At 46.3% G+C, this 27,805-nt stretch overlaps 11 protein-coding genes across 11 annotated transcripts; 7 read left to right on the top strand and 4 right to left on the bottom strand.

The window, feature by feature from the left end:
* Positions 1–544: 544 nt before the first annotated feature.
* JR316_0002004 (uncharacterized protein) lies at positions 545–2,152 on the top strand (the record flags this gene model as incomplete). The annotated part of the gene is made up of 10 exons (XM_047887799.1): positions 545–653; positions 722–795; positions 845–861; positions 919–984; positions 1,055–1,191; positions 1,257–1,422; positions 1,488–1,630; positions 1,687–1,753; positions 1,809–1,836; positions 1,898–2,152. The coding sequence occupies 10 exons, from the start codon at positions 545–547 to the stop codon at positions 2,150–2,152; spliced, it is 1,062 nt and encodes a 353-aa protein (XP_047752722.1).
* Positions 2,153–2,874: 722 nt separating this feature from the next.
* JR316_0002005 (Glyoxal reductase) lies at positions 2,875–4,123 on the bottom strand (the record flags this gene model as incomplete). Its single annotated transcript, XM_047887800.1, has 8 exons — positions 2,875–3,031; positions 3,085–3,134; positions 3,194–3,322; positions 3,380–3,446; positions 3,507–3,630; positions 3,681–3,761; positions 3,824–3,915; positions 3,984–4,123. 8 exons carry the CDS (start codon positions 4,121–4,123, stop codon positions 2,875–2,877), a joined length of 840 nt encoding a protein of 279 aa, XP_047752723.1.
* Positions 4,124–5,015: 892 nt separating this feature from the next.
* Positions 5,016–5,834, top strand: JR316_0002006 (uncharacterized protein; the record flags this gene model as incomplete). Its single annotated transcript, XM_047887801.1, has 5 exons — positions 5,016–5,097; positions 5,157–5,209; positions 5,276–5,292; positions 5,461–5,612; positions 5,665–5,834. 5 exons carry the CDS (start codon positions 5,016–5,018, stop codon positions 5,832–5,834), a joined length of 474 nt encoding a protein of 157 aa, XP_047752724.1.
* A 936-nt stretch (positions 5,835–6,770) lies between these two features.
* Positions 6,771–7,575, top strand: JR316_0002007 (uncharacterized protein; the record flags this gene model as incomplete). Its single annotated transcript, XM_047887802.1, is given in 5 exon segments — positions 6,771–6,832; positions 6,918–7,185; positions 7,241–7,357; positions 7,374–7,487; positions 7,561–7,575. The coding sequence occupies 5 exon segments, from the start codon at positions 6,771–6,773 to the stop codon at positions 7,573–7,575; spliced, it is 576 nt and encodes a 191-aa protein (XP_047752725.1).
* A 1,399-nt stretch (positions 7,576–8,974) lies between these two features.
* On the bottom strand, positions 8,975–10,257 carry JR316_0002008 (putative oxidoreductase; the record flags this gene model as incomplete). Its single annotated transcript, XM_047887803.1, has 7 exons — positions 8,975–9,131; positions 9,230–9,279; positions 9,357–9,485; positions 9,542–9,608; positions 9,680–9,884; positions 10,014–10,105; positions 10,178–10,257. 7 exons carry the CDS (start codon positions 10,255–10,257, stop codon positions 8,975–8,977), a joined length of 780 nt encoding a protein of 259 aa, XP_047752726.1.
* Positions 10,258–12,230: 1,973 nt separating this feature from the next.
* Positions 12,231–12,983, top strand: JR316_0002009 (E3 ubiquitin-protein ligase PDZRN3; the record flags this gene model as incomplete). The annotated part of the gene is made up of 1 exon (XM_047887804.1): positions 12,231–12,983. The coding sequence occupies one exon, from the start codon at positions 12,231–12,233 to the stop codon at positions 12,981–12,983; it is 753 nt and encodes a 250-aa protein (XP_047752727.1).
* A 29-nt stretch (positions 12,984–13,012) lies between these two features.
* Positions 13,013–13,600, bottom strand: JR316_0002010 (uncharacterized protein; the record flags this gene model as incomplete). The annotated part of the gene is made up of 2 exons (XM_047887805.1): positions 13,013–13,377; positions 13,432–13,600. 2 exons carry the CDS (start codon positions 13,598–13,600, stop codon positions 13,013–13,015), a joined length of 534 nt encoding a protein of 177 aa, XP_047752728.1.
* A 35-nt stretch (positions 13,601–13,635) lies between these two features.
* Positions 13,636–15,214, top strand: JR316_0002011 (Protein kinase wis1; the record flags this gene model as incomplete). The annotated part of the gene is made up of 5 exons (XM_047887806.1): positions 13,636–14,024; positions 14,072–14,261; positions 14,314–14,584; positions 14,634–14,758; positions 14,810–15,214. The coding sequence occupies 5 exons, from the start codon at positions 13,636–13,638 to the stop codon at positions 15,212–15,214; spliced, it is 1,380 nt and encodes a 459-aa protein (XP_047752729.1).
* Positions 15,215–20,857: 5,643 nt separating this feature from the next.
* Positions 20,858–24,812, top strand: JR316_0002012 (Isoleucine--tRNA ligase, cytoplasmic; the record flags this gene model as incomplete). Its single annotated transcript, XM_047887807.1, has 14 exons — positions 20,858–20,879; positions 20,935–21,116; positions 21,174–21,594; positions 21,644–21,930; positions 21,990–22,205; positions 22,256–22,347; positions 22,410–22,508; positions 22,568–22,694; positions 22,752–22,918; positions 22,972–23,163; positions 23,223–23,306; positions 23,360–23,792; positions 23,847–24,068; positions 24,120–24,812. The coding sequence occupies 14 exons, from the start codon at positions 20,858–20,860 to the stop codon at positions 24,810–24,812; spliced, it is 3,237 nt and encodes a 1,078-aa protein (XP_047752730.1).
* Positions 24,813–24,916: 104 nt separating this feature from the next.
* Positions 24,917–25,681, bottom strand: JR316_0002013 (Zinc finger matrin-type protein 2; the record flags this gene model as incomplete). Its single annotated transcript, XM_047887808.1, has 3 exons — positions 24,917–25,209; positions 25,261–25,482; positions 25,531–25,681. The coding sequence occupies 3 exons, from the start codon at positions 25,679–25,681 to the stop codon at positions 24,917–24,919; spliced, it is 666 nt and encodes a 221-aa protein (XP_047752731.1).
* A 177-nt stretch (positions 25,682–25,858) lies between these two features.
* Positions 25,859–27,454, top strand: JR316_0002014 (Protein ERD1-like protein 1; the record flags this gene model as incomplete). Its single annotated transcript, XM_047887809.1, has 4 exons — positions 25,859–26,295; positions 26,359–26,559; positions 26,610–26,831; positions 26,881–27,454. 4 exons carry the CDS (start codon positions 25,859–25,861, stop codon positions 27,452–27,454), a joined length of 1,434 nt encoding a protein of 477 aa, XP_047752732.1.
* Positions 27,455–27,805: the final 351 nt, after the last annotated feature.

Here is a 27,805-nt window from a genome sequence, read left to right on the forward strand (position 1 = left end):
CTATCTCCGACTTTATCCATCACTGTTCTCGTCTTCTTGAGTGATGATTGGAAACCTCAAGGGCAAGGCAGTGGGAACTTGGTACTAATTTCGTATCGTCTCACGCGGCGATTATTCTATGGTCTGTGCATGATACTTTCTTCAAATTTCTGGAATATGCAAGGATGAAGATTTTATGTCAAATACTACATTGATCACATTCCCGGATGAAAGCTGCTAGAAAGAACGCGCAAAAACTATTCTAACAGAATTTTGCCAAGAGCCATCGCCATCAGTGAGTCTATAAATAACGGGCGGCGGTGTTGAAGCTCAGTGTAGATCTTGTCCTGTGGCACAATGGCTCCGAATGATTCTTTACTGAAGCCGAAATCCACTAAATCCCAGACACAACAGCCACTTTCTTCTCCCTCAAACAAGTTATACTGTCCCCCTTGCTAACAGCTTCTTTGGTTGTAGGCGCATTCAATAGTTGGCCACTGACGTCCCTGGAGAAGGCAACCGAAACTTTGGATGCTAATTCATCGGCCAAGTGGTCAGGCCGCCTATGTCTGCCCTGCTCTTTTGGAGTCGCTTCGATGGTGGTGTACCCTTGTATAGCCCGTACAGTTCCGCAGACATTGCAAGGGGGGCCCAGGCAGTGAATCGCAGTTCAGGTTCGTTATCCCTTCTATCCTATTGCAACTGGCTCATTATAGCTTACGAATGCTCTTCACCACACTAGTGGCAGCATTGACATTTCTGGTTTGGGATGTCCTTATAACGATGGATGATGAGGCATGTTCAAATGAATCCCTAGTGGGAAGGCTTATGTGTATTGACACGACTATATCTCTAATTCTTTCAGGTCAAGCTCATATGGCCGTGAGTTACATACCTGCTGAGAATATGGTCTCAATCTCATTCACTGTCTCTCACCAGACGATCATGGACATACACCAAATATGTTTATTTTTTGGCACGGTATCTGCCTATCATGACCCAGATGTAAGTAGAGTATCATGACACTGGCACGACGTGAACTGGTTTGTAACCTTTTCTGACACACTTTTCAAAGATCCATCTTGTTCATAGGGACAGAGCTCAGCGCCTACTTCCACTTCACGACTCACGACTGCTACATATGGCAAATATACCAAGGAGTCGCTGCCTCTGTGATTGTTGGTGCAGTAGACACCATTTTAATCCTACGAGGTATGTAGCTTGAGTTGAAATACGTTTCATACCTTCCGGCAGATTTAACGACTGTATGATCATAGTTCACGCGCTTTATCATGGAAATCAGATAATTCGCCGTGTTGTTGCGGTATTTTATGCAATGGAAATCATTGGAATGGCAATAGGACTCGCACTGGCGTTGCCTGGAGTCACGTATGATAATTTATGCCTTGTGCTGAGTGTCCCTCACTCTCTTATCATATACGGGTGCGTCCTTGGCTGTATAATCTTTCAGCAGATCCTAATTATATATCTATCAACCACCAATTCAGTGGAGCCACGATTGTCTTCCAGTTTTTTCTATTCAGCCTTACTCTTTACAAGTTCATTGAGGCAGCACGCTCAGGCTGGGGTGATGTCCCTTTGATAGTCCTCCTAATGCGTGATGGCACTTGGGCATTTTTTCTTCTCTTTTGTAAGTAAAAACTTTCTGGAGATGGGAAATAACTGAGCTAATCCATTTTTTACAAGTCATCTACGTTGGCCAACTCTCTCTGTATGCACTACCGAACACTTCGTATGCTGGGGTTCTCTATGGGTAAGTTGGATTCTGAATGGTACTTGATTAGGCTCAATGAATGTTTAATTACCAGTTGGTTGCTAACGATCTTCTCATTCTGTGTAAGTAACCAGGAGGTTGCATCAAAGTGGAACCATATTTTTCATACTGACATCTGGAAAGGGCTATCGCATCCTTCATAACATCAACCGCTTGGCTGACCGCGTAAGCGGGCCCGAGAACCACATGTCCAATACACGACCCACAGATACCAATATTCAATTCTCGACCCAGATATTCAATACGGAGCGACAACTTACAAGCTACGCTCCGGATGAATCTTTCCCGCTTTCCCAGATTTCTCGGGGAGAAAGTTCACAATTCGGCAAGAAAACCTATGCAAGCACTCAGATATCAACCCTCTCTCTTGGAAGCTGATGCAACAAGATTGAATTGACGTGTCAATCCTTGCCTTGAGACCAATTGCTCCCGATCATTGTGTAGTACGAATCAACGAACCAGCCTTACGACCTTAACGATGCCTAAAAGTAGACCCCAGTGTATCTAGTGCATATTTAGAATTCTCCAGGTATTGTGTATTTCCCCAGCACCACGGATGTTGTGTACTGCTGTATTATTTGGTGTACTTGTCCACCATGTACTTCTTTCGACGAAAAAAATGACGACGTACCATTCTGCTCAAAGGTTATTTGTCTAAGGCAGTAATGTTGCCTCGCAGTGTTGTGAAGTCTGATATTAAGTTCAAGTCATAGTTATGAGATTACTGAGGAAGGTTAGTGTGTTCCAAAATGCGCAGACCAGGCCTCTCTGATGATTGCTGTTTTGGGAAATAGTTATTCCATTTTTATCGATCGCGGCAGAATTAACATATCTTGGCCTGGGGAATTTGCATTGAATCACCACTGTTAATATTTCAATTGATCAACATCACTCCAAACACTGTACAGCCAAGTTCATTAACAATAAATTTAATATTATCAGTCCCTAGGTGAATAGGGAAAGATGGTATAAAGCCTTAATGAAAATGGCTCGTTCCTACATTGTTCCTATTTAAAAAGGTGGAAAGCACAATGATAACTACTTACAAGTTGGATATTCAAAGTCCATTCGAGTCTTGGGCAGAGGATTTAGCATAAAATTTAATCCACATCGACAGGGTTCCAGCTAACAGCGCCCTCCTTTCCCCTATCAAGTCCGTCGAGGGCATGCATGTCGGTTTCATCTAATTCAAACCCAAATACATCAATGTTGGAGAGAATGCGTTCAGTTTTCTCGCTTTTAGGAAGCGGCACATATCTTATTAATTTGTTAGTAGATCAACTTTGGCACAATGACGGCTCAAAACTCACCCATGTTGCATTGACCAACGAATTAAAATTTGGGCAGGATCTCGTGAGTACTAGATTTATGGGTGAGTATGAAATAAAATTAAAATCACTTGAAATTGCTAGGGCACACCTTGGTAGCCAACTCGTTGATTACAGGGTGGTCCATTTTACCTCGGACAATCGGACAATATGCCTGAACAACAATATTATTCTCCCTACAGTACTTCACTATAGGCTTTTGTTGGCAGAACGGGTGTAGCTTTGTGCGATAAAATATTGACAATGGTTCCTTGACAAAATAAAATGATGTACATACCTCAATTTGATTGACAGCTGGAAGTTCGTAACCCGCTTCTCTGAGCTCCTCAATGTGTTTGATATTGCTTGACACGATATGTTGAGTTGTACAACTTTTGAATTTGATTCAACAAATCAAAACTCACAAATTAGACACGCCTACAGATCTGATTTTACCCTCCGATTTCCCCTCTAACAGGGCTTTGTAGGTCTCCAAGCGGCGCTCCTTCCCAGAGAACGGGTCATGAATAAGAAATAGATCTATGTAGCCTAAGAGAAGTCAAGATGACATTATTCTAAAAGAGGTTTTGGCTATTTACCTATTCCTAGGACTTTAAGAGATTCTTCAATGCCTTTTTTTGTGCTTTCATAACCGTGGGTTTTGGACACACATTTAGTGACTGTTAGAGGTACATGCCTTGAACATGTTAGCTTTCCATGCATCAGTGAACACGACACTCACCGACGAAAACTTGACTTCGTTCAATACCAGATTCACGCACAGCCTGGCCGACATCCTTTTCATTACGATAAACCTGAGCAGTGTCAATGAGGCTGGTAAGATATATCATAAGCATTCCATCGAAACACTGCGATGGCAAAAGAATAGAAATGTCACATACCGATAACCAGCTCTGAAGGCTTCCAATGTCGAGACCGATGCATTGTAGTTTTGGTAGACACCAAATCCAATCATGGGCATATCATAACCGGTGGCAAGGCGGATCGTAGAGGTAATGGATAATTTAGAGATAGGCGACATTGTCAGATTAGTTGATCGTGATGTCAAGGTGATAGATAATCCTCTGATGACGGTATTTGGCAAACAAAACGTAGTCTGACCGATTCTCAGTGTTGGCGGAAACTTGGAGTGCTTGTGAATCGACAAACTGGTTATTTATGTTCGGTTGTCTCATCGGTGCTGAGTTTCGCAAACTTGTCAAGTCTTTGTGCAAGTGACCGGCTAAGGTCTACCGTTGAGCTTAGTAATTGCCTGATCGTTAGTCAGCTTGACTGGATTTAACAAGTTGAGACCAACTCAGACTCGGACTACGTCTTCCATTGGTCTTCAGCTGCTTCACAACTCACTCAAAGTACCCATCGTTCTCCTACAGCCACCAGCCAAGTCAGTGTTACAACTTCCCATAGCTTACTCCCAGAATAAGCTACGGGTTTCTTTCAGGAAATATTGCAAACCAACAGGCCACCAGTGTAACAGGCGGTACTAAACTGCTCTATTACTTTATGGATATCGGTAGCCTTGAAGCGATTTAGTCAAGTCTTGTTCGTCAATCGAGGTTGCTGCGCTGATATAATGAACAATTCTTTGAGTTCAATCGCTTAGTCCCTTCCGACTCTATGAGTACAAGGATCCCATGAATCCGAGGTGAGATACACTCCTGGTATCATTATATTCTTGAAACAGGAGGATATAACACTTAGTTCTGGCTGTCCCGACCAACTAGATTGATGTTGAATGTTTAACTTTGTGTTAGTACGTTTCGCATACCGATTCGTGTCGGACTTGCGACCCTGCGGAATGCATGCTGCACTGCATTCGAGCTTATTTCGTTCTTTAATTGCAGCTCGAGGGGAACTTTTGTTGACTATTCACTTCTGCTTTTACGATGACAAACTCAGGTGTTGGCTCTACGATGGCAAACCGGACTTTCCAGTATAATTCATTTGCATCTACTGACATAGCAGCTGGGGCCCAGGCGGTCAATCGTAGCTCAGGTAATGGCCGCATTGGATAAATTCATCAGTAGTTTACTGCCAATTAACTCGATGTACAGTGGCAGCTTTGACCTTTTTTGTCTGGGATATTCTTATAACTCTTGATGATGAGGTGCGCCATTATTTACAAATTGGCGTCAAGGATATTTACTCACTCCATGTTTGTTGACACTGGAAGATTGATTTGATTTGGCCGTATGTTTCCAGGGCGCCATGTGCAAGAAAAATGCGTTGAGGATCTTTGACTTATCCAGGAAACCCAAATCCTATGTAAAATTGATATATTTCGTACTGCGCTACCTTCCTGTGGTGATTCAAATGCGAGTTTTCCACTGGATCCCTAAACATGGAGAATAACATTAGACCCATTCATGACAGACCACTCCTCCTCGTAGGTTCCGAGCTCACACCGTATTTCCATTTCACGCCTCGTGATTGTTACATTTGGCAAGTATACCAGGGTGTTGCAATGCTCGTTGTCGTTGCACTCACGGATATCATCCTTCTTTTGAGAGGTACGAGCATTTCGTACTCTGTCTTTCTAGAACCCATATTTTTCTTTTGCAGTCAATGCCATGTATAACCAGCAAATTGTAGTTCGCCGTACTGTTACCTTCCTATTTTTGCTGGAAATCGTTGGCATGTCTACGGGTCTGGCCCTTGCACTTCCTGGGATACAATATGATCTCCTCTGCGTTGATACCCACGTCCCTCTTACAATTGCTTCCTATGGGTGAGTAGCGCTGTCTTCCATTGTTCCACATTTAACAAGGTCTCAAATTCCTGTAGTGTATCGGCGCTTGTATTCCAATCCTGCTTGTTTCTCCTTACTCTTTTCAAATTCATCCAGACAGGCAAGGAAGTTGGTTGGAGGAACATGCCCCTTTTAGTGGCACTGATGCGAGATGGGACATGGGCGTTTTTACTATTGTTTAGTAAGCATACAATTTGTGTCCCTTAGGCATTCAGTTCAATAACCTCAAGTTGTTTCATGATGCAGCTATATATGTGACGCAGTTCATAATCTTTGGGCTGAACCCACAGGCGTATTCCGGAATCTTCTACGGGTGCACGATGCAGTCATTGATTACTTAAAATTTTGAGGCACTAAAGCATGACTTTCATCCAGGTGGCAGATGACATTGTCGTCGTTTTGTGTAAGTGATTCCGAGTCTTCAGCCTTCGCGCTTTCCTCTGGAGTTTTGAGCTTTCAATAGTAACAGGGTTCAAATTACTTAGGGTTATCGCGTACTCCTGAACCTGAACCGATATAGAACTCCTACATCGGACCTGAACACGAGCACGGAACTCCATCTACAATAGACTGTATGTAAGTCAGGTACATCACGTACACAATGACAAAACGGTACACCTCAGTATGCGTGTAAAACAAACTGAGGTATGAATCTAGATTTTCAATCATAAGGGACGTGACTGAAATATATGATAGGGGATGGAAAGTGTATATCTACCGAAAAGCATTGGCATAATTTTCTAGTAAATAATACTTCGAAGGGCAGTACCCAGTACATTCTACAAAGTACTTTGCCCTAATTAGGCGAAGATAGTCCAAGCTGTCCTAGCTAGCCAATATTCTCAATTCTATCACTTCTTCTTTAACCAGGCTGTCGGTAATGCCATCTTTTCCAGTGGTCATCGAGGACACCTCTCCGATGCTGACGTTCTCGCTCACGGACTGGCGGGCAGGCGTCTCAGGAGACAGTCAACTAGATCAGTGAGTGCCATGGTTAATGGGCGCCCATTACCTCATTTGCAGGGATGGCTAAATAAAAATTGATCTTTTGGCGATCATTGCTTAGATACAGCCAAAGCAGCTACTTGTTGACTCAAACAGACGGAGCGATGATATCTCTCGAGTTTTACGGCAACTCTGTGCAGATCTTTGGCTCCAAGCGCTCGTACCATGGTTTGTACATGGTTCAACTCGACAAGAACCCCTTTCAAATCTTCAATGGCATTTCGGATACGGAACTTTTCCAGCAATCTTTATTCAGCGCGTACATAACTTTAGGAGATCACGAGATTCGGATATCGAATCAAAACAACACATTTACAGATGTAAACTACGTGCGTTTATTTTAAACATTATCTAGACGACTGCTCATCCAATTCGACTTTGCAGATTGAATTTCAAACCAGTGTCGGGGCTGTAGATGAGACGCTCATTGTGAACACGTTTCAAGATGGACATTCTTCCTTTAATTATTCGCCTCCCACGTCTTGGAGAACTCCACAAAATGTCGGTACCTTTATAGGAAGCACTGGACAGTGAGTTCAAACTTGTTGATATCGTCAATCCCACAAGTATCAACCTGACCAATCGCAGTGCAACTACAGACCCATTGGCATCTGCTAACTTCACATTTACAGTAAGTTCATGCCACTTTTCAAACTTATTTGCACATGTCTTAACGAAATATGTGTCTAACAATGTCAATAAAGGGTAAGCGCCCATGACCCACTCCCGATAAGCGCCGATCAATGAATCTAAGCGCTGACCTTTTTCAGGTGATGCGGTTGCTTTATATGGGCCTGTTGGTCCGAATAGCTGCACGGCATACTCTGTCAAGGTGGATAATGGAAACCCTACCGTATTTTCAGCGAGTAGGCAGTTTTATAAGCCCCAGCAAATCTTGTTCTATGCTTTTAATCTCGGCAGTGGGCAACATGTGTTGCAGATATAGTTTCCGGGATTATCAACATCAGGCGAGTTTGCGATTGATTTTGCGACTATATATACAGCGCCCTCTCTTGGTGGAAGGTGAGCTTGGAGATCACTGGAACGAGTGCATTAACTCAAGACCTAGCAGCTTTGTTGGCACAGATTCTGTGGCTGATGCACCCAACCCTTCCAACGCCGTAGTTCCTGTCGCAAGTGTCGCAAGTGCGAATGAAAGGTACCGCTATAATCGAATTTCCATTTCTACCTGGGACCTCATTAAAGGCTATTTTTAGGGATCTTATCATTGGGATCGCCGTTTCTGCAGGCATCGCCGCACTAGCGATCATATTGTGCTTCATACTCTTCTTGCGCCGCTCAAGAACGAGTCATACAATAAAGTTAGATGATAAAGAAACTGAACGACACGGAAAGGTGGTTTCTCCATTCACATATATACCTTCCGCACGGGCTATAAGCCTCAATTCGGCGGCATCGCGAGCATCCGAGTCGCAGACGATGCTGCGACGCGGGCAGCGGGGACAGCACAGTAAATTTACACAGAGTCAGGCACCGGCACCGTTCCTGGGGCAGGTCGATGAAAATCACCATCGTGTGGAGACGAATGCATCTAGGTCTGAAACCGGGGTTCAAGTTTTTTCGCAGGTTGCTGAGGTTCACATGTCGCAAGAACATACAGACAGCTCGGTTTTGCCCCCACAGTATACTCTCACTCCTCGAGGTAACAGTCATGGTCGTTTGTAGGAAGTAGTTATTTTGGTTTTTCTTACTTTTAATTTTGGATATGTAATTGGTGCTACTCAAGCATTGCTTTCATTCAGGTGGCTGGCACAAATTGACATTGGCGTCGTTTCGCGCAAGTAGATTCTCGGCCTTCTCGGCCATCGTCTTTCTTCTCGAACCTTTCTCTTTTCAGGAATGACAGCGCTGTTTCTTGGGACATTGCGTGTCTCCTGGATCTGAGTTGGTTTACATCCACGTCGGAATTAGCGCAATACCGCCATAAAGACCTGTGCGTCTACAACCTGGCGCCGGTTTTTTAAACTTTGCAATCAATCAGCCGTGGATATCGAAGGGGTATCACGGTCCCATCTCAATGCACTTCCGTGAGTTTATAACTTTATGCGATGGGAATATTGTTACAATTATGCACTCTACCAGGCAGTATTCTTCTTCCTATTCCGCGTCGATTGGGTTCCAACTGATAGCGCCCTTGCTTCCCCGATCAAGGACATCAAGCGCGTGCATGTCATCCGCGTCTAGCACGAAATCGTACAGGTCGATGTTCGATTGTATGCGAGAGGGCGTCACGCTCTTGGGCAGAGGCACGAATCTAGGGGAAAACAACATTCTTTTTTCAGTGACTGCTTTACTTTACCCTGGAACGCGCTGTCGGTCTGAAAGAAAAGAGGAGGGGTTTGGGGAGCTTACCCGTGTTGTAATGACCATCGGAGCAGGATCTTCGCCGGGTCGCGGACATGCTGTGGTGCATTCGATGAGAGAGGGCAGATATTTTTCTCAGTTCATGGTATGGTGTATCAGGTAACGGGACGCAAACCTTGTTGGCTACTCCTATGATGGCGGGATGGACGAGGTTTCCACGTAGAATCGGGCAGTACGCTTGAATCACGATGTTATTTGCTCTGCAGTACTCAACAATCGCTTTTTGTTGGCAGAATGGGTGAAGCTGTATATCATTCAACACGGCGCGTTCTTGCGTTACGTGCAATTAATTTTATTTACCTCTATCTGGTTAATGGATGGGAGCTCGTACCCGGCTTCTTTAATTTCTTCTATGTGCTTGACGTTACTATACATTTGATTGAATGCAAAATTAAAAAAAAAAAAAATCATCGGATTAAACGGTTCATGATCACTCACAAATTCGACACGCCCACAGATCTGATTTTACCCGTGGCTTTGCAGTCCAAAAGCGCCTTGTATATTTCGAGCCGGCGCCGCTTCCCTGCGACAGGGTCATGGATCAGGAAAAGGTCAATATAGCTCGTCTGCAGGTTCTCGAGGGACTCGTCGATGCCTTTGAGCGTCGCGTCATAGCTCTCTGTGTTGGAGACGCATTTGGTGACTGGGAGAGAGAAAGGTAATGCAGTTCAGTACAGGGAGACAAGCGGTCGGAGGTGGAGATGCGCCGATTTGTTGAGGGATCCCGGGAGATGGTAATTGCTTTATGCGTTCTTTGGAAGAGGATACATACCGATGAATAATTCGCCACGGTCGAGGCCTGAGGAGTGAATAGCTGCACCAAGCTGCTTTTCGTTGCCATATATCTGTGCAGAATCTACAAGTCTGTGATTATGTAGATCAACGCGTCTTGGTTAGATTTATTTTGGAATACAGAAAAGTGTGTTAGAATAGTACCGATAACCGGCTTTGAAAGCATGCAAAGTTGAGCGGCGAGCGTCGTAGTTTTCGAAGAGGCCGAATCCAATTCTGGGCATTTCGTATCCGCTCGAAAGGAGGACGGTGGATGTGGGCGACAGTTCTGTTGACGAGTTCATTCCAACTACGAAAAGGATAATCAAACGCGGCGAGTAGTAGTAAAGTAGGCAACAACCATTCCTCCAAATTTCATCTTCTGGGTATTTATATCTCTGATTACCTTTTTTTTTAAATGTCTACGCGAGCTGGAATTTAGAACGCTGTGAGTAAAAAGCAAAGGGAAAGGGAAAGTATCCGAAACGCGCTTAGTATTCCGTTTTCGCTGATCCCAAGCCAAAATACGGATATGAATAATAAGTTTACAACCCATCCTAAGCTGATTGCTAAGCGTTGATTACTCCCCATGCGCAATTTGTGATGGGTGTGTAGGATGCGTAGAAAGGATACTCGGACGGATATCTGCCCCGCGCTTGCAGCCTTACCCGCCCCGTCGCGTTCCCGTGATGACGGGCTCCGACGGTACACGACAAGGGAACGGGAGCCTGAGGGGTGCGCTGTGTGCCACGTTCGACGCGTTTGATGTCGTCATCTTCCCAGCGACATGACACTTTAATTTTCTTGCCCATACTTGCTATGGCAGAAACAAAAAAACTTCGCGTAACGCGGCGCCCACCCCCAACCGTTAGCGAGCATTGCATCCAGCGCAGCGATTCTATGAGGTTCGAGGTTCGAGGTTCGAGGGGGAGTACGGCACTTGGATTGCTCCTCGTCCGAGTTGCACCACCCCTACCCTCGCCCCTCGCCCCCCTGACTGCGGAGCTGAGTTTGGCTGGAGATACGCGAGGACGGCGCGGAGCGCGAAACCCGAGCCTGGGCGCTTATTGAATCTTTTTTTGTGATGCATTTATGAATGTGGGAAAAAAAGACAGTTCCGGGACTGGAAGGCTAGAAGCTTTATCTGGTTGTGGTTCTGTTTTTGTGCGTGTGGTTGTGAGTTGGGTATGGCGGGCAGGATGGATGGGTTCTGGGGTTGGTGAGTGTGTTGTTTATAGCTGAATGTCGTTGGACTTGGGCTTGAAACCCGCGGTTGGGATTTATTTTTTCAGTTTGACAGCATTAAAATAATATACTGTCATGCGTACCAGTAGAACGTCGTTATTACCATGAATAAGAAGCCCAACTGAGACGACTTATCCGTTGTTATCCGACAAGGTAGGAGGAAGAGACTGATTTGAGTTCCGAGTAGGTAAATTTACAGCATATTGGGTGGTATTTATAGTGAGGTTAAACAGTATTGTCGGCACCCGAGGTCGAGAGTATGGTTCTGAAAGATCTATATGCGGTTTAATATCTTCAACCCTTAGATTCATAACCTTTAGTAATTAAGTAAAGCCACGCAACAAACAGAAAGCGAAACCAAAGGCTTAAACTAGTTCAATATTCCTGGTACGTGTTAGCTGTTTTTGTGTTTCCGAACATGATCGTTGTAGTTCAAGGATAATACGAGGCGCTCAGCTCGTTATCTTATCTCTTGACATGATCTAATCTTATCTTAGACAAAGGCTGACCAGAACCGGATGTCGGCATCCCGAGCGGAATGCAAGTGGACCTTGGACTTGGACTTGATCTCGAAGAGCCTCTGCTATTGCTCAAAGCAGGGATTATAACCTACCACCTTATTTATTCCTCGTCCAATTACGGAGTAGGACAATGTCACTGTACAACTACGTCGACACGCCAAATAACAACCTGGTGCGTTGAAAAGTCTAATGCATCTATGTATTCTCACTCAATTTCCTGGCACATTAGATATGCTGCATCTGCCGGGCACCGTTCACGGACCCGACGACAACGCGGACGTGCGCACATACGTTCTGCTACGAGTGTATCCTGCGCGCGCTGTCTCATGCAGGACAGTGCCCCGTGGACCGCTCAGCGCTGAGCGTGGAGGACCTGTCTCCCGCCAGCCCGATCGTGCGCTCGGTGCGTTACCTTTGTGCTTTTATGATTACTCTCAGGCTAATACAAGTAGATGGTGGATGAGCTGGTGGTGGAATGCGTTTACTCTGGGGAGGGGTGCGGGTATACGTGCGAGCGGCAGCGGATGGTGGGGCATTTGAAGGAGGAGTGCGAGTATGCGGAGGTGGAGTGTGCGCTTGCGGGGTGCGGAGAGGTGATGCGGCGGCGGGATGTACTGGAGCATGTGGAAAAGATGCACAAGAGCGTCGAGGAAGAGGATGGGCAAGACGTCGAGGACAACGAGGAGAATGCAAGGAGCAGAGAAGATAAAGGAAAGGGGAAAGAGGAGGAGCGGTGCCCGCATGGAGAGATGGGGTGTGCATTCAAGGGCGAGGGCGTAGAGGCACACCTTGAGACGTGTGTGTATGAGCAGCTAAAGGGATTTTTGAGTGCAAACACGGCACGGGTGGCGGCGCTGACGGAACAGAACGTGATGCTGCGGCACCGGGTAGAGATGCTGGAGGGGACAGTGGAAAGGACGCGGCGGGAGGTGAGTGGGGTGAAGAATGTGGTGGGTGGGTTGAGTGGAGGGACGCTGGAGGGAACACTGGAGGGGCTGCGGGAAGAGGTGCTGGGGCTGGGAGTGTTGGTGGAGGAGGTGCGGCGGCGGAACGAGATGGCGCTGACGAACGAGACGCTGCGGCTGAGTGAGGAGATGATGTCAATACGGGGGCAAATGCACGGACTGCGTATGCAGATGCACGGGATGATGATGGAGAGAGACGCGTACACACGGCCGATGACAGGATCAATTACAAAGTTGTAGTAGAATAGAGTACATGAATACTATAACTCTCACTGTGCGGCGGCCCACTCTGCATCGAGCTCGTCGAGGAGCGCCTGGAGTTCCTTGACTGCGGCCTTGCGGTCTGCGCGGGCGATGAGCCAGTCGTGCTCGGGGTTGATGGCGTCGAGGCGGAGGAGGGCCTGGAGAAGGAGCTCTGCGATGCGGGAGTGCTCCTTTGCGAGGGCGGCGCGGGGGCGGTCGGCGAGATCGCGGAGAAGGGCGGCCTGGGCGGGAGCGAGGTCAGCGCGGGCGGCGGCGAGCTCGGCGTGGATGGCGGCGATCTGGGCGTGCTCCGAGTTCTTTGGGGGCGGGGGCATGTCCTGGTTGGCTACGATGGCGATGGTCGAGTTGGGCCGGAGATGGTATGCGCCGACTGCGAGTGTCTGGTTGGCAGCGAAAAAAGAAAAGAAAAAAAAAGATGACGTACTGGGAGCATTGTCGTCTGCGCAGACAGCGCCATCGTGGATGATCTGAAAGGCAGAATAGGGCAGCTGGGTATAGGCTGCTATCGAATGGCGGACAGCAGAGAGCAGAGTGTCTGGCGCAGGCAGGTCAAACGAGAACCGGTCTCTGCCCCACTTGACGGTAACTGGCATGATGTCCGAATTGGTCCAACTTGCTTCTGACTCCCATGTCTGACAATCTCCCCAAACGCAACCTCACCCTCAGGCAGCCCGCCCCCGCCTCCACTCCCATTCCTCCCTCCCTCCAGGCAAAGATGGCCGCCTTTGCCAACAGGCCCCCCGCTCAGACCCAGGGCTCAATCCCCGCCCTCCAGCATCCTGCCCTCAACCAGGCTGCCTCTTTCCCCCCGCCTCAAAAGCCTCAGAAACCTCAGAGCATGGCTGCACGCAGAGCTCGTCCAAACTTTTCCCTTCGCGACATAGACTCCTCCTTTGTCATCCCAGACGGCCCCTCAGCTGCTGGTCTCGGTGCTGGTCGTCCCTCTCACTTCCACGACCCGCCCCGCAAGCCTCCCCCAAATTTCGCCTCTCCCTTTTCCAACTTTTCAAAGATCGTGTATGTTCTGCTCTCTATTCTTGTCTTCTCCCACTTATCTCGTCTAGTGATCCGTCAGGCGCTCTCAATTTCAATGGCAAGGCCGTCCTCCACGCTGCAGGTGTCAACTTTTCAAACGGCGCCTCCTTTGCAATCAACATGGACCAGCTCCAACTAGACGAGGAGCTTGGCAAGGGAAACTATGGCACTGTAAAAAAGGTTCTCCACAAGCCCACCAATGTCGCCATGGCCATGAAAGTCCGTCTGCTCTCTCTCTCTTGACCCATAACACGCTCTAACTCTGCAACAGGAAATCAGACTCGAGCTCGAAGACGCAAAACTCAATGCCATCATCATGGAACTCGATGTTCTCCACCGTGCCGTCGCTCCAGAGATCGTCGAATTCTACGGCGCATTCTTCATAGAATCATGTGTCTACTATTGCATGGAGTACATGGATGCCGGCTCCCTCGACAAGCTCCAAGGTGCAGGTGTCCCCGAAGACGTCCTCGCCCGCATCGCTTCCTCTATGGTCCGCGGCCTCAAGTTTCTAAAAGACGATCTCAACATCATCCATCGCGGTATGTCTCCCCTAGCTACTCTACACGAACAACCCTGATTGCTGCCTAGATGTGAAACCGACAAACGTACTCGTCAATCGCAAGGGCGAGATCAAGCTCTGCGACTTTGGCATATCCGGCGAACTTGACAAGTCTCTTGCCAAGACCAACATCGGATGCCAATCCTACATGGCCGTACGTGCTCCACTTGCCCCTCTCCACCATTTTTACTGACCCTCTTGCCAGCCGGAGCGCATCAAAGGCGAGTCCCAGAACAACCTCGGCACCTACACCGTCTCTTCAGACGTCTGGTCTCTCGGCCTCTCCATGATTGAGATTGGGCTGGGACGCTACCCATACCCGCCCGAGACGTACTCGAACGTGTTCGCCCAGCTCACCGCGATCGTGCATGGCGACCCGCCCGAGCTCGACGAGACCAAGTACAGCGAAGTCGCACGGGAGTGGGTCGCCATGTGCCTGAGGAAGGACCCGGAGCGGCGCGCGAGCTATCGCGAGCTGCTCGAGCACCCGTTCTTGAAAAAGGACGAGACGAGCGACGTCAATATGGTCGAGTGGGTCGAGAAGGCGCTGGCGCATAAAGCGACTGCTGCTCTCCTTGCGTCAAAGGCGCAGCTTCCGCAGTCTGTATAGGAGTCCTGTGCTCTTTTTTGAGCACCACACACACATACACACGCATTTGTGCATGCCCTGGGATCGCGTCGGGTGGGATGGATGCGGGCATGCGATGTACAGACGGAGAGACAGATATATAGGGGGGGTCCGTATTCGATAATCGAACGACCTACCGACCGACCGACTAAACGAACCCGTACCAACACCTCCATCGATCGATCACCGTAATGGCGACGCGACGCGGCATTCGTACTTGTTTTTGTTGTTGATATAAGTTATCCAGGGCAGAGGGGTGGTTGATTATTGGAGTATAATTTTGGGGGGAGTTCGATATGCCGTCGTGGCGTAATCCCCTCTCTCGGCTCGGTCTTGGTCTTGGACTCTGCGATTGCGCGCCATGGCGTTCGATTTTTTGGATTGGATCCTGACGAGGAAGGACGACTACTTGCGTGCTTACTCTCGCCAAATGCGATATCGATCAAGGATCAAGGACGGTTAGGACCTCTACCCCTTTTTTGCGTGTTAGGTTGAGGACGAAGTCGAGATGGAATGGGATGGTCCCATCCATCGCGGGGAAGCGACACCTCTTTTTTTGTTTTCTCCTCACCTTTCCTTTCCTTTCCTTTCCTCGCCTTTCCTTTTCATTTGCTTGCTTTCCAATTTTGCACACTTTGCTTTTTTTCGCTTTCGGTAATACACACAACGCACCACACATCACATATCACGCACCACGCAACAGCGCACCATGCAACAACGCACCATGCAGCAACTCATGCATACACCTCGCCTAATTCTACCATGGCTCGACATGACTATTGAAATCATCTTTTTTGAGTGGTTGGGGGTTATAACTGAAACTGACCATTGGTCCACTTTCGTTTGCAATTTTGTTATAGTTATAGTTGTACAGGTTTAGGTTTAGGTATATACGATATACGATACGATACGATACATATGTATATGCTATGTTCGTACGTGTTACTTCCAATTGATACACTTGAATCTTTTGGAGGATATAGATAACTTGGATTTTCGAATCGTGTTTTTTCACGTTTCGTCTTTACATCTTCGTGTATGCAATATTATGGTACTCTATTCAACTGATCATGATCATGATTATGATTGTGATACGTGTCCATAGGACCGTATTTCGAGTTGCGTTTACTAACGGGTTGTTAATCGTTGCGCTTGTTCAATTCATTGAGGCTAACTTGGTCCTGCTCTAGATCTTGTGCTCTTGGGTGCATCATGCAAAACACAAGATATATAACGAAATCTCAGTGATTGTACCTCAGACTAGGTACTCCCTCCGTACATAGTACATAGTATATAGTATACATATATATATCGTTTTATTTGAGGTGAGGTACCATCGAGAAAAGATGGATGGTTGTTGTTGCATTTTTATATTGAGCTTGAGCAGATCCCTACTTCCTATTCATATACTCATCCCTATCCCTATCCCTATCCCTATCCCCTGATCTGCTCGTTGATTCAAGTTGATGCGTTTGGAAAGCGGTCCTGATTCCTGATTCCTGGTTCTTGAGTCCTGATTCCGGAGCCTGATGACCGTCGCGGTTGCTTAGACTTCCTCCAGTATGTTACAGTGTTTGTTTTTTGGTCTAGTTTAAGTTTAACGCGACGCGGTTTGTGAATTATGACTCAATTGTGATGATGGAGTTTGAGGAACGAGAAAAGATGGTGATAGATGGGTTGCATTGGTTCGGTGGTTTGGTGATTTCAGGAGAGGTGTGCAGCGGTTCAAACGTTCACTGTTCATGATAATCTCAGTGAAAAATGTTGATGAATCTCGCGTCTATCATCTTAGTTCGTCTGTTGAACTTGGATACACAGAGGATGGATCTAATTGAATATATTCGAGCTCGCAACCTTGCTGCTTCATCGCACCATTGCCGTGTTATGTCGATGATGATGTTGGTACCCCGAATTTAGGGACATGTTACAGCCCCTCCCACCCTTCGAAGAAACACGTCAAACGCGTGTAATAACGTACGCACGACGGGATCCTTGACGTCATACATTGTTATAACGATAACGCAAACCTGTAGTAGCTGTAACCCCGAAGCAGAGCACGAGGCGCAAAGCCCCCTTTGACTTCTCGAGGCGATGTCATTGTCATGTCATACGCACTCACAGAGAGGTCGAAAGAAACGTATCTAATGACCTGTATGACATGGACAAAAACACGTCATTTTCGCAAGGGCAAGGCAGTTGCTATTGAATTATGTACGTATTCAATTCACCGTTTAGAGCAATATCAGCTTGGGGTGGGGACCCTTTGTTGCTTTTTTTTTCACTGTGTGTTGTATTTGACTCCGAGAATCATGATGTACTGGCATATGTAGTTTCAATATAGAACTCGAGCTGACTTTTTTTACTTGGAGCAAGGAGGGAAATTTGGCACCGAAGAAAAGGAATTGTGAACTTGGTGACTGTTGAGTTGGACGGGGACATCGTGATTTGTGATAGTCAAAGTTTCGTGATAGAGCAAAAAGAGCAATTAAGCCCGTTTTTAGCTCACGCTTTGTATAGTACCATCTGTGTTCAAAACGACTGTATGCACTGCAACATTTGTACACGCCGATTTGACTGTCTCGCGGATAAAGAGCAAGCGATATGATTGATTGCTGAATCCTGATGAACTCGCCATTTGCCCTCCCATATGGTTACATGGATAGATGGATGGATCAGAGTCCAGAAACAGACGTCGCGTTGTTACTTTCGGTATGGGGTATTTTGTTTTCCTCATGAACCACTTTGCGCTGTCAAACGCGTCTTTTCAGGACTCGGGGATAAAAGGCTCGGTGCCTGGATTTTTTCTCATCTACTTCCCCGAGAGCGCGAGAGAACTCTTGAGGACAGTAAACAAAGAAAAATACGCGAGCAAACGTTTGATTAGCATCATCGTTTGTCATTTGCGAGATGGCTCCATATCATTTCGCCATGGCACAAAGTGGAAAGATAAGCGCTGATAAGTGAAAAGCGCCACCGCAGCGCAAGGGCAAGAAGAGGCAACGTCGTCATCGATGACGAGCGTCGAGCATATGGGTGGAGGTCCCAAGGAAAAAGGAGAGAATGTACAAAGCGTACGCCTGTGGCCTTCGGCTGAGGTCAGAAGATCGACGCTCGTCCGAGAAAAGAAAGAGGGGGGCAGCGCCGGAGAGCGTACACTGCGCAGGTCAAGTTAATAGCAACAATTGCTCCACGTTGCTTTACCTGCGTCCACCCTTCGAATTTTCGTATGTAGTATGCAGTGTACTGCTCAGAGCATTGCATATGCGCGATCTCAAAATTCGCCCGCGGGTTTGGAAACTGACGCCGTGTGCGCCTCATGGTGATTACATCGGCTGGTGAGAGGAAATCCTGGGCTCGATAAACATCTTGTAGCTGTCGAAGTGGCGAAAAGCCATACGCTGCAACGCATCAAATTGAAAATTGAAGAGACACATCGGTCGATTTGCAGGGTCTAAATTCAAACGACGAACTCTGCTTGACACCTTGACTAACCCGACAGGAAATCGACATACCTAGTATGAGCTGTGTTGGTGTAATTACACGTTGGCCAATAGAAAACAAGCGGTAATTGGAAAGTCGAAAGCACTTCTGATGTGCACCGGGCATTTGTTCCACCGCCGAGATGTACATTGTGCTTGCGATAGGGGTACAGCACAGGTTAGTTGATCCCGAACCGCACACCGATGTGGCAGAAAAATCGAGCGAAAAGCCAACTGGTAAGGTAGATAGAAATGAATTTGATTCATAGACTTGTTTTGATTTCTCTTTGTAGGCGCAAGTAATAGTTTGTGATGGTGTCAAGCCCTCAGTCAAGCCCTCTAGGCACTTTCAATACATCTTCAGCGCTTGCGAGGTGTGCAAAACATTCGAGTTACAATCACGGTCCGGGGGTCTCGCGTCGGCCCGACAAATCAGGTACTAATTGGAAGTGGAGGACCATGGGACGGCTGAGACTGGCAAAGAAGATAATAGACGAAGGAAGGTCCTGGGATCTCGAGGGTGCATTAGACATTGGGAAAGGCACATTGTTGGGTCGTCGTTACTAAAATAGAATTTTGAATTGACTTGTCACGCTTTGAAGTTCGGCTGCGTATAGGAAACACTCCATTCGACTGGATCATAGAAACCATTGTTCTGTTCCCGCTTCCAGGGAACTGACAATATGAAATCCATTTTGCTGGGTCTTAAATCTCGATGATCGAGAAACATCCACGATTGAACCTAAAAACGTAGTTTTTCAATCGTCCTTTGTCGGTTTTTTAAGACGAATTGAAGTAGTGATCTTTCGTATACAAGCAAGTTGAATTGAGAATATTCTTTAGTGACCATATAGGATTTGGAAGCCCCAGATGTCGAAATTGACAGTTTTCTAGTGGTCTGCCAGTTATGTTAGGAAAAATGCGGATAGATCTTTGAAAGAAGAAAGAAGACATAGACAAAGTGCGTCGTTTCCCCAGAAAGAATCCCTCTCCCGACATTGCCTATCTTCTCTGCATTCGTTCCGGCTCGGATTTTTATGAAGGCGGGAATTTTCTGATGGAATTCGATGTTCTATGTATAACATCGCAGATACAGGGCTGCGGACAATCCTTGGGCCTTCTCTTTATGATTAGGTTAGAGGACAGTTGTTTTCAGCCTGACTGGTTGCGATGAGGATATAGGGTGCTTCGGCCTATTTGTGTCCAAAAAGTGCTACTTCAAACTTACTTTCACATTGGTGGACAAATGTATTATAGACATCTGACATCGTCGGGCAATAACGTCTTCGAATCATAGAGTCCTGTGAAAGGCAAATGCTTCAGACAAAATCCATCAATATTCGAGAAAGAGCACCTTAAACTAATAACGCTCCAATTTCGCAGGCTGTGAACACTGCATGCGATTTTAATGTACGTAGACCTCCTGCTTCAGTGACCAGAAGCTGAAAACAGCCCTTGAACTGCATTAAGCATCAACACGGGGGGGCTTGGGAAACGTGAAGTGATATGTATTAATACCAACGCTAATGTTGGTCATTCGGGGTCTTTTGCGCAATCGGAAGCAATTGAGTAAAAGTCGGCCCAGATACTTTTCAGAACTAGCTGGATGTACTTACATGTCAGTAACTGAAAGCTTCAACAATTATCCGCCGGCTGGATGGAAGAGAATTAGGATGTACTGTTTGGTTGAGAACGAGACCAATGAGTCAAGAACGTCAACATGGCTTCATTGAAGGTTTGGTACTTCAACGATGAACGACGAACTTCAGAGGGGTTGAAATTAGGCAATAGACTTCGATTTCAAGCTTCAAACTCAACTGGGAGATGGCTTAGATGTTCTTCAAAGGAAGAAGATTCATGGAATCTTGTAGAGATCGAAAGGGGCGCACAAATCCAAATGAGCGAATGACATGGTCAGTCCGGTTTGACCAATGGCGACGCGACTGATTAACTTGCAAGATTCAAAGTAGAAGATAATCTTATCTCTTATCGGCAAATGCCGACCAGTGTCGTTTTGTTGATCTTTTGAGATAACTAAAATGACTCGTCAAGAACCCAAGTAACTAGTACTCATTGGAGCTCTAGTGACCGATTGATCAATACAGCCTACGTATATCTGGCTGCTTGGATAGCATCCTTCTGTACAATGTCGTTTCCGGCCCACGATAGTGAGTCAACTAATACGTCGTTCAGAAATCTCCTTAAAAATTAACATGTAAACAGTATCAACACCCTTCGATTTTCCAAGGGAAGAGGAAAAAGTCATTGCTTTCTGGAGGGAGATCGACGCGTTTCAGACCAGCTTAAAGCTTTCTGAAGGCAGACCTGAATATTCCTTCTACGATGGCCCCCCATTTGCGACTGGATTGCCACATTACGGTCATCTTCTTGCTGGAACCATCAAGGTTCGTCGTGCTTCTCAATTCGAAAAATTTGCACTGAAATTCCATTCCATCTAACAGGACATAGTAACAAGACATGCCCATGTTAGTGGATTCCATGTACCAAGACGCTTTGGTTGGGACACCCATGGGCTTCCGGTTGAACACGAAATCGACAAGCGATTGGGCATCACAGGAAAGGAAGATGTAATGGCTATGGGGATCGACAAGTACAATGACGAATGTCGAAAGATCGTAATGAGATATTCTTCAGAATGGCGACAGACAGTTGAACGCATGGGTCGATGGATCGATTTTGACAACGACTATAAAACACTTAACGTCTCCTTTATGGAGTCTGTTTGGTGGGCCTTCAGCGAACTTTTCAAAAAGGGTATGGTCTATCGAGGCCTGAGAGTGATGCCTTACTCTACCGGGTGCACAACCCCTTTGTCAAATTTTGAAGCTGGACAAGCTTATAAAGATGTTAACGATCCCGCTGGTCTGTCCTTTTCCTTGATAATAGAACAAGTACTGAAATTGAACTTTAGTAACGGTATCGTTCCCTTTGGTTGATGATCCCAAGACCTCACTGTTGGCCTGGACAACTACCCCCTGGACATTACCTTCCAATCTCGCTCTATGCGTCCATCCCGATTTTACTTATATCAAGATCCACGACACGGAGAAAGATCAAAACTTTATCATCCATGAGAAGCTGTTATCGACTCTTTACAAAGACCCGAAAAAGGCCAAATACAAAAAGATTGCTCAATTCCAAGGCTCTGATATGAAAGGATGGCGTTACGTTCCTATGTTCGAATATTTCACGGATCAGGTGAGTGTACTTCAAGCAATTCAACTGATGTAAAATCCATGATCTTTAACCCATAAAAGTTTGAAGACAAAGCATTCAGAGTTCTCGTGGATACCTATGTTACTGATAAAGACGGTACAGGTATTGTGCATCAAGCTCCAGCTTTCGGTGAAGATGATTATCGTATCGCCATCGCCCACGGTGTATTGAGGCCCGACGAAATGCCTCCCTGTCCTATTGATGATGCCGGAATTTTCACCAAGGAGGTCCCAGATTTTGCAGGGCTTCATGTCAAGGTAGTGTATACGGTGCATTGGTAATATGTCCCAATACTCATTACTCAAAGGCTGCGGACAGTCCTATTCAGAAGATTCTGAAGGCCAAGGGTCGTCTTATCGTCCAGTCAACTTTCCACCATAGCTATCCATTCTGTTGGAGGTAAAGTTTCAACACAGGTTTCTTACCTCTTGCTATTTTAATACTTGGCGTGGCTTTTATAGATCAGGGACACCTTTGATTTACCGTGCTATTCCTGCTTGGTTCGTGAAAGTTACCCCTATTGTAGATGAGCTCGTTGCAAACAATGAGGGAACACGATGGTGTGTCCGTCTACGGTCTATGACGCAACTCATGGGTATAACTCTAAAATGTATCGCAGGGTTCCCCAGAATGTCGGTGATAACCGATTTGGTAACTGGCTCATGAATGCCCGAGACTGGAATATATCCCGTAATCGTTACTGGGGAACGCCTCTGCCGCTCTGGGCCAGCGAGGACATGGAAGAAGTGGGTCTGTCTATCTTTCCTCATAGTGGTTTTTAATAAGTTGTTTCTGTCGGTCAGATTGTTTGCATTGGTTCAGTGGCTGAACTGGAGAAATTATCTGGTGTCACTGGCATTACAGATCTCCATAGGGATAAAATAGATCATATCACTATCCCTTCTAAACAAGGTAAAGGTGTACTCAAACGTGTTGAAGAAGTTTTCGACTGTTGGTTCGAATCTGGAAGGTACGCTCGGAATAAGCAAACTAAATCTACCCTCATATTCACACTCATAATAGTATGCCATACGCTCAACAGCACTATCCGTTTGAGAACAAAGAGCTATTTGAGAGAACATTCCCAGCCGATTTCGTCTCTGAGGGTATCGATCAAACCCGTGGCTGGTTTTATACCTTGCTCGTTCTTTCTACCCACCTCTTCGGAAAGGCCCCATGGAAGAATCTCATCGTAACTGGACTGGTCCTTGCTGCGTATGTGTCTCTTTCGATGTTTTTGAATTTACTTAACCTCGGCATGGAATTTTTAATAGCGATGGCAAGAAAATGAGCAAGAGTCTTAAAAATTATCCTGACCCGAATATCATCATTGACCAATATGGTGCCGACGCCACAAGGTATGGGAAAGCTAAATGATTCGATCAGGTCTATCTGAACAATATTATTGCAGAATGTTCCTCGTTAACTCTCCTATTGTGAGGGGAGACAATCTCCGTTTCCGTGAGGAGGGTGTCCGAGAAGTCATTTCCCGAGTACTTTTGCCTTGGTTGAACTCGTTCCGCTTCTTCCTCGGTCACGTAGCATTGCTCAAAAAGTCTACTGGGATCGACTTCAAGTACAATGCGCAAGCCCCCCTCCCCAACAACGTCATGGACAGATGGATCCTTGCCCGATGCCAATCTTTGATTAGATTGGTTAGAGAAGAAATGGCTGCATACCGACTTTACACCATCATCCCGCGTCTGCTGGCTTTAGTCGATGAACTGACCAATTGGTATATCCGATTCAACAGAAAACGTCTTAAGGGCGAAGACGGGAAGGAAGATACCATCTCTGCCCTCAACACACTGTTTGAGACTTTGTTTACACTTTGCCGTACCATGGTAAGTTTATATATATCTTCTGTCATTTATACATTACCTAACAACCTGGTTCAGTCGTCTTATACACCCTTCATGACTGAAAATTTGTATCAATCATTACGCAAATACATTCCAGAGGATCCCGCTGCTGGAGACACACGCTCAGTTCATTTCTTGAGTTTCCCTGATGTAAAAGAGGAATATTTCGACGCCGACATCGAGCGCCAAGTTCAACGTATGCAGGCCGTTATCGAATTGAGCAGAAATATCCGCGAACGGAATAACCTATCTTTGAAGGTACACGAGTCAACTTGTTTGAAGAAATTAGGTTACTAAAATATTACACAGGTGCCTCTGAAAGAACTGCTCGTGTTCCACCCAGATCCACAATACCTCGCGGATATCAAGCCACTGCAGCGTTACATTGAATCAGAACTCAACGTCAGAGACATCGTCTTTACCTCTGACGAAACCTTATCGGGAGTTAAATACAAAGCTGTGGCCGACTGGGCAGTTTTGGGACGCAAGTTGCGCAAAGACCTTGGTCGTGTCAGAAACGCGCTTCCCAATGTCTCCAGTGACGACATTAAATCATATGTCTCATCTGGAAAGATAATCGTCGACGGTATCGAGCTCATCGAGGGAGACCTTGCTGTTCAGCGATACCTCGAGCTCCCACCCTCCAGCGAAGGTCAATTTGCCACCAACACTGATAACGACGTTGTCATCCGACTTGATATACAAATACATGCAGACCTTCAAGGCGAATGGCTAGCTCGTGAGCTAACCAACCGTGTACAGAAGCTGCGGAAGAAGGCCGGTCTTCAAGCTACAGACGATGTTCATGTCTTCTACCGCTTTGAAGAGGGGTCTGGAGCGGATATTCTCTCGGCCATCAAGGAGAATACAGAAATCATTAAAAAGACAGTAGGAAACCTTCCCGTTGACGTTAAGGAGAAGGCTGCGGGAGCTACGTTGTTGATTGAAGAGGAGCAGGAGATTGATGATGTGAAGTTTACAATGTACTTGGCAAGACCGTAGAACGAAGTCGCTAGGAAGTGAAATAAATTTTGTAATACAATAAGCAGACTAACAATACAGGGTGTATATAGAGCGACTGAATTTGTTACGCACGTTGGAGGCACCTACTTCTTCGTTGAACCAAAACCACCAAAACCCATGAGAGCAGCCATTTCAGAATCGCCATCATCTTGAATCATAGCCAGGCGGGCTTTCTCTTTCTCAGCCTTTCTCTCGGCCTTCTTATTCTCTCGTATTTCGCGTTCCTTTTCCCTAACTTCTGCCAGACGTTGGTCGAAGTCGAATGCTTTAGCTGATGCAGCCTCTTTGGTTTTTTCTCTGAGATACGCTATTCGTGCTTGAACCTGTGCTAGAGTCGACCGTTCTATTTTTGTCGTCTGACCCAAGGCGCGTAGATCTAATGGCAATAATTGAGAAATTTACAGAACGATGAAGTGGAATAACTTACGCGCTCTACTATTTATGTGATCAAGATAGCCAACACTGTCTTTGTAAGTCCTGTTACACGTTTCACAGTAGAATCCAGGCTGCCCCGGTCCCTTTCCACCAGGATTTTGGACGACCATGGTCTTGCCAAGGTTTTTGTCAAGCTCTAACGGAGCCTCTCTTTGTTGCATCAGTTGAGTAGGTTTGGGCAAGTCATCTTTTCGACCTTTTAGAGGACGTTTACCTAGACAGAAAGTTAGTTATTATCGAGAAATTGAGTGAAAAAGTTGACCCTTTTTCATGCGCTCTTCATTCTCCTGCATGCGTTCCCTTTCTTCTTGGTCTTTCTTTTTGGCACGTTCAGCATACTCTTCCTTGTCCCATTTCTTCCGGAAATCAGTATCTGCGGCTTTAGTGCCGTATGCGCCGCCTTTGTCTGCCATGAGGAGGAGGTATTAGCCTTGTCGGCTGGTCAGTGGCAGTTGCAGGGCAGTTGCCAGAAAAGGTCACGTGAGTAAGCCACGGACGGTGGCGCCAACTTGCGACCTTGGAAGAACTTGCATCGAAACATCAATGCCTTACAGACCGTTGCGTCTTCATACGACTACTTTGCTGCCATAATGCCCTCCAACGATAACGAAATTCAATATCATCTGTCATTCCCACTACCATACCGCGCACTCCTTCTGATAGGTCTTGGAATATTTGGATGGGCCAGCAATCTCCATGGCCTCGACATTCTTGGGGTGGACGCAGTGTCGGCGATGGACCTGCGAACGGACACCTATAGCTCCAACTCAGTAATGCCTGTACATCATTCTACCAGTTTCAGACACACCAAAGCCGCCATTCTCTACCATTCTGTATACCGCATATTCTTTTCCTATGCTACAGCTTGCTTTTTTTCCTGGACCATCTATAGATTTGTTACTCAAGGCGATCCTTTGCGCGTAGACGCATATGGGTATATACCAGGGATTACTGCAATCGCCCTTCTACTCATTCTGTTATGCCCATATAATATCATGTTTTTGCATGAACGCGCCAAGTTTACCATGTAAGTCCAACTATGACGTGTTTTTTTTCCGCGTTATAAGTGTCTAACCTGCGCATCTTCCAGGGCCATCCGAAGATGCTTGTTTCCTGCTGGAAGTGGTGCAATATATTTTTCTGATGTGATATTTGCCGACATTGGTACATCCTTCGCCAGAGTTTTTGGGGACATTTGGCTATCACTTTGGATGCTGAAACCAGGAAATAGCATCTTAGTGCCTCCTGTAGAAGATTACTGGTCGCGTTGGTTTTTCCCTCTGGTTATGAGGTGAGTGTTATCGTTGAAGTTTGTATGGGTTTGTTTTAACGTCAAAATAGTTTTCCCTTTTTCCTACGATTCCGGCAATGTCTCATAGAGTACAATTTACCATCCAATGACAGTCGGAAGCCATTGTACAATGCATTAAAATACGCGACGTCATTTCCGGTTATATTCTTGTCTGCTGCTCAACGTACACTTTCCACGGATATGAGTAAGGAAAGCGAGAATAAAATTTCTGGAGGAAGTTGGCAAGGCCCCCATCCCCTATTTCGACTGTGGTATGTAATGCTTTTTGGCACCCCTCGAACGAAATTGATCAGGTTTAAGGTTGCTGGCAGCCGCCGTCAATTCCTTGTATTCATTTTGGTGGGATGTCACCAACGATTGGGGCTTGGACTTGTTGAAGATCGAGCGAACAAAGGCCGTGGATCGTCACATTCCGAGACCACTTATTCTTCCCCGACTGCATTCTGGTACTCCTTTGGTTAATAGCCGCACATCGCTTGATTCCCAGTCGTCAGAAGATCACCCGCCAGTCCGTATTGAACTCAGCGATCCGCCCAAATATCGACACCGTCAATCGTGCTTTGGCTTGCGAACAATCTTGTTCTATCCACGCGCCATCTATCCAGTTTTGATTTTCGTCAATCTGCTGCTACGCATGATATGGTCGGTCAAGTTGTCTACACATATGCAATCGTCGCGAGATGGGAGTGTAGCCTTCTTCTGGTTGGAGGTCGCCGAGTTGGTTCGCAGATGGCTGTGGGTATTCGTGAGGGTTGAGTGGGAGTTAATCAAGAAAACGCATGACAAGGTTCCCACAAGTCTGTCAGATGAAAGGAGTGGGGATGAGGGTGAATACGAAATGATTCCTAACACACCCGACGTGATGGGTAGATAACAGTGGCTTAAATAATCAATCATCCGGATATCCAGTGTAGTAAGTGTAAATATGTCTATTATGATGCTGGTATTAACTTTCTCTTCTTCGCTTAGATTCCTCCCTAATATAGACCTTTATTCTATGTTCTCAATCACACAAACCAATTACATTCATATTGATGAAACTCTTTCAACCCACGAATACACTGCCTATAATATCAGCAGATACTCACCAAGAAGCCTTTACATATCATGAAATAGACTTCGCTCTTCCAAGATTTTTCTACAGTTGCCACGCGATCATGAATCAGTGTCTTGATGTGGGTGTTTGCTCACCTTTAGAATTGGCTCACTCACATAGCCCGCACAA

The sequence above is a fragment of the Psilocybe cubensis genome, chromosome 2, assembly GCF_017499595.1.
Source record: "Psilocybe cubensis strain MGC-MH-2018 chromosome 2, whole genome shotgun sequence".
In the NCBI taxonomy this organism is placed as follows: domain Eukaryota; kingdom Fungi; phylum Basidiomycota; class Agaricomycetes; order Agaricales; family Agrocybaceae; genus Psilocybe; species Psilocybe cubensis.